General features: G+C 44.2%; 1 protein-coding gene across 3 annotated transcripts in view; it reads left to right on the top strand.

Annotated features, from left to right (window-relative positions):
* The first annotated feature begins 204 nt into the window (after positions 1-204).
* The window catches only part of SHTN1 (shootin 1), a 110070-nt gene continuing 102003 nt past the window's right edge, over positions 205-8271 (top strand). For 2 of the 3 annotated variants that reach the window (XM_055559842.1, XM_055559843.1), the window contains exon 1: positions 205-400. In XM_055559842.1, the coding sequence (XP_055415817.1) occupies positions 343-400 (58 nt within the window). In that variant the 5' untranslated portion in view covers positions 205-342. Of the gene's footprint in view, positions 401-424; positions 471-8271 lie in introns of those variants that run through there. The other variant, XM_055559844.1, reaches the window with a different exon arrangement.

Raw genomic sequence — 8271 nt, 5'->3', positions numbered from 1 at the left:
ACGGTAGACGGTCCCGTGGTCACCGAGGGTGCCTCCGGCGTCCCCACCCTTCCCCGCTGCCCCCGGGGCTGCCGGCCTGTCTCCGCCCCCTCCCCGCCTCTCCGCCGGCCGGCAGGTAAAGCCGCTGAGGCCGAGGAGTAGGTGCGCTGGGATGATCTCACCCGCGCGCCCCGCTCCTGCAGGAGGAGGAGGAGGAGGAGGAGCGGGAGCAAATCCAACTTCCGGGTAGCGAAGCCGCCCGCCAGCGGCATCTTGCTTTTTTCTTCCCCCCACCCCCCACACCCCTGCTGCACCCCCTCTCTTCTCCCTCCTTTCCTTTTATTCCCGGCCCCACCTGCCAAAATGAACAGCTCGGAAGAGGAGAAGCAGCTGCAGCTCATCTCCAGCCTGAAGGAACAAGGTAGGCGGGCGCGTAGCCGCCAGGTGCGGGCGGCCGCGGCCCGTGGGCGGGGACGGCTCCGGGGCGCCGGGTGCGGAGCGGGTGGAAGCTGGGCGGGAGGGGTCGCAGCCGCCACCGTTACCCCCAGTAGCTCCGACACCCCGGGGAGAGGCGTCCGCCGCGCCCCGCGCGCTTGGGCGAGCCCCGGGGCAGAGGGTTAACGTGCCTGTGCCCCGGAGGGTCGCGCCGGGCCGTGCGGGAAGCGCTTCCCCGTTGGTGGCTTTAGCTGGAGATGGGGGTTTAGGGAAGGGGACGGGGGTTCGGCGCGGACACGGTCCCACGGTCCCCTCCCGTGCCACGCGGGAGAGGCGAGTGGGGCTGGTTGTCGTGGAGAGGACGCAGTGTGGGCAGCTCCGCTGGCCTGGCTCCCTGGCCGCGGCCCCACCCTTGCACATTGGCGCTGGGAGGCCTGCCGCGCGGTTTGACAGCCTTTCTCCAGCTTTTCATTCTGGTTTGGCCTAGTTCCTCTTTCCTTCCCCAGCTGGGATTTGCAGGCCGTGGTGTGCTTTATCGCTTCCCATTTCTAGCAGTGGATTCGCCAGTGAGGCGGCACCCTGATGGTGTAGGGCTTCTTGATTTAGGACTTGACTCTGGTTCGCAGAAAAGCCAGGCCTTGTAAACTGCATTTCTACACTGCCGGGTAACTAACTAGATGCAGAACTGTTTTAGTATCCTAATAAGTAACAGTTTTAGTTAGTCATTTGCATCGCATCACCACCGGTCTGAACAAAGCCAAATTAAGATCGCATGTGAACCGAACACCTTTTCAACCTAAAATGATTATGTCCCTGACCAAAGGTGGCCTGAGAATACAGGTCAGGAAAGAGAGGAACCATACAGATGTAGGAAGTAAAAATGTGTGGGAACATACTTTTTTTTCTGAATAACTTGCTGACACGACCAGGTCGTGGAAGGGGCCCTGCTCCGTGGTGAATCCTGGTGTTTAGTCCCAGCTTTTTCACTTCTGTTGACTCAACTTACCAACTCTGTGATCTTGGGAGAGTCACTTCTCTTTTATGGATCTTATGGTTAATCAAGCCTTACTTGACTACAGTCAAGAGCTAAACCAGATGATGTCATGAGATCTGTCCAGTACTAAGACCTGTTGCTCCCTGAGATTACAACCTGTTCATAGGGTATATGGATCTCTCTGGAGTCCACATTCCTGAAAACAAATCTCATCATGACTGTTTAGTAACTGGGTGACCTTGGGGAAATTATTTCAGTTCAGTTCACTCAGTCATGTCCTACTCTTTGCGAACCCATGGACTGCAGCACACCAGGCTTCCCTGTCCTTTGCCAACTCCCTGAGCTGGCTCAAACTCATGTCCATCGAGTCGGTGATGCCATCCAACCATCTTATCTTTTGTCGTCCCCTTCTCCTCCTGCCTTCAATCTTTCCCAACATCAGGATCTTTTCCAATGAGTCAGTTCTTCGCATCAGCTCCAAAGTATTGGAGCTTCAGCATCAGTCTTTTCAATGAATATTCAGGACTGATTTCCTTTAGGATGGACTGGTTTGATCTCCTTGCAGTCCAAGGGACTCTCAAGAGTCTTCTCCAACACTACAGTTCAAAAGCATCAATTCTTCAGTGCTCAGCTTTCTTTATAGTCCAACTCTCACATCCATACATGACTACTGAAAAAGCAACAGCTTTGACTAGATGGACCTTTGCTGTCAAAGTAATGTCTCTGCTTTTTAATATGCTGTCTAGGTTGGTCATAGCTTTTCTTCCAAGGAGAAAGCGTCTTTTAATTTCATGGTGGTAGTCACCATGTTCAGTGATTTTCGAGCCCAAGAAAGTAAAGTCTGTCACTGTTTCCATTGTTTCCACTGGGGAAGTTATTTAACCTCTCCAAAATGGGCACAACATGTTTCTCTGTGGTATCCAGCATCTGGAAAGTACTGGATACATGTTAATGGCTTTTGCCTTCCTAGTACCTTCAGCTCCCATCCTTGATTAGTCTAGTGGGTGGGCACAATGCCTTTATCTGGAATTTCTCAAGTGTTTTAGTGAAGGGCTGGATTTTGTTAGTATTTTATTGCTAATAATACCACCCCCACCAACATAAGGGGTTCTTTGTAGCTCAGTGGTAGAGAATCCACCTGCAATGTAGGAGATGCAGGAGATGTGGGTTTGATTCCTGGGTCAAGAAGATACCCCAGAGGAGGCAATTGTAACCCCTTCCAGTATTCTTGCCTGGGAAATCCCATGGACAGAGGAGCCTGGCATGCTACAGACCATAGAGTCGTAAAGAGTCGGACATGATTGAGCAACTGAACATGTATGCGCACCGCCAACATGCTTGTCTCAATTCATATTCTAGACTGTTGAAACTTTTATTATTGATGATATCTGTCAATGGATATCAGATCTTTTGTTGGATGGTCAGTTTTCAAATAATGTTAAAATTTAAAATTTCACTTCTTTTTATTCTATATATAATTTCAAGGGTAATTTACCAATACACATAATGCACAAGTTATTTATATTTGATTTTGGAACACATCTCTATCTCTGTGTTGGATTTGAGAGCTGAGGAAAAGGGATGATTCTTAAGTTTCTGGTTCTTTTTCCAATTATATTGGGAAATCTGTGCATTGTATTTTTAGAGGATATATTTCTTAATTAGGGCATATCAAAGAGGGTAGAACAGCTGGACTTTGAAATTTGTGTTTCTTAAACAGTAAATTTTTTTAAAAAACATATTGAGTCTGGTTACACAGGTATTGGGATTTCTTTTTCAGCCCACAGTATAATTTTTATAGATTTCAAAATGGGGGCGTTTATTTGTCAATGGACAAAGAGTTGGGCATGAACTGAGTGACTAACATCACCCCACCATAGACTTCGATAGTTGACTTGTTTCAAGTCAAGTTGACTTGTTTCAAGAGTGTTTTGTTGCTGTTGAAGCTACAGAACTAACTTGGGAAGCTAGGGATTTGAGATATAAAAACAGGCACCTAGGTGTTTGGACTCTTACCAGTATTGTGATCAGTTTTGTAAGCTGATATGTGTGATTTATTTTTGAAAGTAAACAGTACTGTTTACTGCCTGTTAACATTGTGAATAATTCCACTCTCTCTCGTTAATGTGAACAAGAACCATTATTGATTAAAGGCTTTTTTTTCTAATGCTGAGTAAACATATTCCTTTACTCCTTTGACAAATAGCATGTACCTATCACATGTGAGGCCCATGTGCTAGGCACTGGGAGAGAAGATAGTGAACCAGACAGACAAGTTTAATGTCTAGTAGACAGTCATTAATCAAATAATCGTACACATCAGTTTGTACAATTAACAGTTTGTTGTTCTAGGATAGATTTTTAGATAGATTTTTGTTGGCTTAGAGGGCGTATACACATAAAGTTTTGCTAGACGTTGCAGAAATGCCCCCTTGCCCACCTCCGATGGCTGTACCAGTTCGCATTCCCCGCAGCAGTGTCCATTTTCCAACGCGTTGGTCAACACTGACCAATGTAGTCTTTGTTGACATCTTGACAGTTTGTTTAATTTTTGTCTATATGATAAACAAAAATGGTAAACCTTTAAAAAACGTGTTTGACCTGGTTATTAGTGAGGTTTGAAATCTTTTTTACATGTTTATTGACCATTTAGGTTTCATCATATCATTCCTTCCCTAGTGTTTTCAGTCTAAAATTTGCACCCATTCTTCAGGAGGGTGTTCAGAAAGAAAGTTCCCATCCACTGTGAATGGCAGAGCTGACAGCAGCCTTCCCTAATGTGAAGCCTTTAGTGGTGTGGTGAATAAGGTTGCTTTTGACAAAAGTTGTGAAATGTAATGACGGAGTCTGTCATAATACGAACAATCTCTAATTTATACTTACCATTCCCTAAGCTCTATGTCTTATAAATCACACCCACTTTTGAATTACTTCAAAACATTGTATGTTCTCTTCTAGTGAATGGTATAATTAGCTATATTATGTCTTTCTAGAAAGTTATATTATGTCCCTTTAAAAAAAATTAGCCAGTGTGCGATTGCTTATGTTCAAGCAGATGTTGAGGTAATGAGGTAATTCTCCTTTTGTCTTTTTGGGGGCTTTTTTTTTTTTTTTTTGGACTGATTGACATCTTTAATGCACTGAGAAATGGCAACTTGGGATACTATTTCCAATGCATATTTCCTAGCTTACTAAAGTGGACATTTTTCTTACAAAACATGTTACAATTTGCTCCCCTTCCAGAATTCTGCTGGGAAATGATAGACTTAGCTCAGCATTTGTTTAAGATACATGATTTTCTTTGTATTTCATTCAGCCCACATGCATTGAATATTCATAGCCAGGCACTGTGCTAGGCATCAGAGATGCAAAAAATCTTGTCCCTGCTCGTGGAGTTCCTAGTCTAGAGTTGGTACCCTCATTTGGGTCATGTATTTAAAATCCTCTGGCCAAGGAAGGGCGGGGCATCTTGACTGGCAGCCTCCACAAAGACCAAAGGTTTGGAATAGTCCAAAATAGAATGATGCGCCACTCCCAGAAGAGGGGCATGCAGGCCGGGAGACACAAACAGCAGATGTCCAGTAAACTCTCACCATCATAATGCCATGTCATTTGGATCTTGTGGAGGAATTTTGTAGAGAATGATTCCCACTTAGTAAAACTGGTGTTCTAACATAAGACCACCACCAACAAATAAATAAAAATTATGGGCTAGTCTTGGACTAACACTTTTAAATGGCGAGATAATTGGTTTTAAGGCAGGATAACCTTTCACCTTGAGAGTTGGTATCATTTTCTCCAAAATTATTGAGCCAGCGCTCAAAAGTTCAGATGGAAATTTAGTCAAGCTTATTCTTAAGGCTGAGATAGTAATTAAAAGAGGCTTCTTCCAGTGTTCCTTTGGCTTCTAGGCTATAAAGTAGCTACAGCATTATTTTGACAAAAGGGACTGAAGCTGTTGTCCACCACGATTACCATATTAGTGTGCAGAACCGAAGCATTGTCAAACTTGGATCCATACAAAGTCAGTCCCTAGAAAGCTGTTTGGGACTAACTGGTTGCCTTGGTGTTAAGTGCAAACTTGACTTTATACCACTATTTTCTAAGTGTGGTCCAGGGGCCAACTGTGTCTGAAAGAGCCAGGGAATATACGTACTTACTGAGTTGTTTATGAAAAGGCTGGTAAATTTTTTTTTATTCATCTGGTTACATTTTTATAAGATTTATATTTAAACTTTTTGCTTTTACAACAAAGTATAGATTGAGGATAGAGAAGGCAATGGCACCCCACTCCAGTACTCTTGCCTGGAAAATCCCATGGACAGAGGAGCCTGGTAGGCTGCAGTCCATGGGGTCGCTAAGAGTCAGACACCACTGAGCGACTTCCCTTTAACTTTTCACTTACACGCATTGGAGAAGGAAATGGCAACCCATTCCAGTGTTCTTGCCTGGAGAATCCCAAGGACGGGGAAGCCTGGTGGGGTTCCATCTATGGGGTTGCACAGAGTTGGACATGACTGAAGTGACTTAGCAGCGGCAGCAGCAGCATAGATTGAGGAAAGTCTGCAAAATATAAATGAGCATCTCAGTGAATTACTTTTAAAAAGCAAATATGTTCCTGCTGCTGCTGCTGCTAAGTCGCTTCAGTTGTGTCCGACTCTGTGCAACCCCATAGACGGCAGCCCACCAGGCTCCCCCATCCCTGGGGTTCTCCAGGCAAGAACACTGGAGAGGGTTGCCATTTCCTTCTCTAGCACATGAAAGTGAAAAGTGAAAGTGAAGTTGCTCAGTCATATCCAACTCTTAGTAACCGCATGGACTGCAGCCTACCAGGCTCCTCCATCCATGGGATTTTCCAGGCAAGAGTACTGGAGTGGGGTGCCATTGCCTAACAACACTTAAATCAGAACATTTCCAGAAGCCCCTCATAACCCCTCAATACCATCAGCTTCCTCTAACCGAAGATATTCAATACCACCAAAGATAAGTTTTGCAAGTTTCTGAAATTTACAGAAGTGGAATCATACAGTATGTATTACTTGCTTCTGTCTTCTTTTACTCATTATGTGTATGGTATTTATTAATATTGTTGCATATAGTTGTAGTTCATTTGTTTGCATTGTGCTCAGTTGCTCAGTTGTGTCCGACTTTTTGTGACCCCATGGACTGTAGCCCACCAGGCTCCTCTGTCCATGAGATTTCCCAGGCAAGAATACTGGAGTGGGTTGCCGTTTCTTCCTCCAGTGGATCTTCCCGACGCAGGGATTGAACTGCATTGCCTATATCTTGTGCATTGACAGGCAGATTCTTTACCATTTGAGCCACCTGGGAAGCCTGTGAACAGGCTCCACAAAATGGAAAAGGCCAGGAGATGGATTTTCCCCTCGAGCTTCTAGAAGGAACATAGCTCTGCTGACACGTGGCTTTTAGCTCAGTGAAACCTATTTTGCACTTCTGATCTCCAGAATCCTAAGATAGATTGCTCATCCACTGTGTGAATAAGACAAAAAAAATTTTTTTAAGCTAATATACTAGAGATCAGGGGTCAACAGACTTTTTCTATAAATGACAGAGATAAATATTTTAGGCTTTGTGGGCCATATGATTTTTTGTAAACCAGAGTATTTATTGAAAAGGCATTTTCCTAAAGTTTTTGAGCCACTGCTGAAGAGACCTCAGTTGGGTTACTTGTCTTGAGATGGACATTCAGCATGGCCTGAAGAACTAGATGGTCTAGTCAGAATTTCACTGTTCAGTTCAGTTGTTCAGTCATGTCCAACTCTTTGAGACCCTATGGACTGCAGCACACCAGGCTTCCCTATCACTAACTCCCGGAGATTGTGCAAACTCATTTCCATCGAGTCAGTGATGCCATCCAACCATCTCATCCTCTATTGTCCCCTTCTCCTCCTGCCTTCAATCTTTCCCAGCATCAGAGTCTTTTCCAATGAGTTAGTTCTTCGCATCAGGTGGCAAAAGTATTGGAGTTTTAGCTTTAGCATCAGTCCTTTCAATGAATATTCAGGACTGATTTCCTTTAGGATGAACTGGTTTCATCTCCTTGCAGTCCAAGGGACTCTCAAGAGTCTTCTCCAACACCACAGTTCAAAAGCATCATTTCTTCACGGCTCAGTTTTCTTAATGGTCTCTCACATCCATACATGACCACTGGAAAAACCATAGCTTTGACTAGATGGACCTTTGTTGGCAAAGTAATGTCTTTGCTTTTTAATATCTAGGTTGATCATAGCTTTTCTTCCAAGGAACAAGCGTCTTTTGATTTCATGACTGCAGTCACCATCTGTGGTGATTTGGAGCCCAAGAAAATAAAGTCTGTCATTGTTTCCATTGTTTCCCCATCCATTTGCCATGAAGTGATGGGGCCAGATGCCATGATCTTCATTTTTTAAATGTTGAGTTTTAAGCCAGCTTTTTCACTCTTCTCTTTCACTTTCATTAAGAGGCTCTTAAGTTCCTCTTTCCTTTCTGCCATTTCGGGGGTGTCATCTGCATATTTGAGGTTATTGATATTTCTCCCGGCAATCTTGATTCCACCTTGTGCTTCATCCAGTCCGGCATTTCGCATGGTGTACTCTGCATATAAGTTAAATAAGCAGGGTGACAGTATACAGCCCTGACGTATTCCTTTCCCAATTTGGAACCAGGCCATTGTTCCATATCTGGTTCTGACTGTTGCTTTTTGACCTGCATACAGATTTCTCAGGAGACAGGAAAGGTGGTCTGGTATTCCCGTCTTAACTCTGCAATTAGGTAGATCAGTCTTACTTTGTTGTTGTTGTTGTTAGATGTAAGAGTAAACATATGCTTATAGAAGAAAAAAAGCATATGGACTGAAAAATACA

The sequence above is a fragment of the Bubalus kerabau genome, chromosome 22 (genome assembly GCF_029407905.1).
Source record: "Bubalus kerabau isolate K-KA32 ecotype Philippines breed swamp buffalo chromosome 22, PCC_UOA_SB_1v2, whole genome shotgun sequence".
NCBI classification, from domain to species: Eukaryota; Metazoa; Chordata; class Mammalia; order Artiodactyla; family Bovidae; genus Bubalus; species Bubalus kerabau.
The sequence above is the reverse complement of the archived record's forward strand: the minus strand, read 5'-3'. Positions and strand labels throughout refer to the sequence as shown.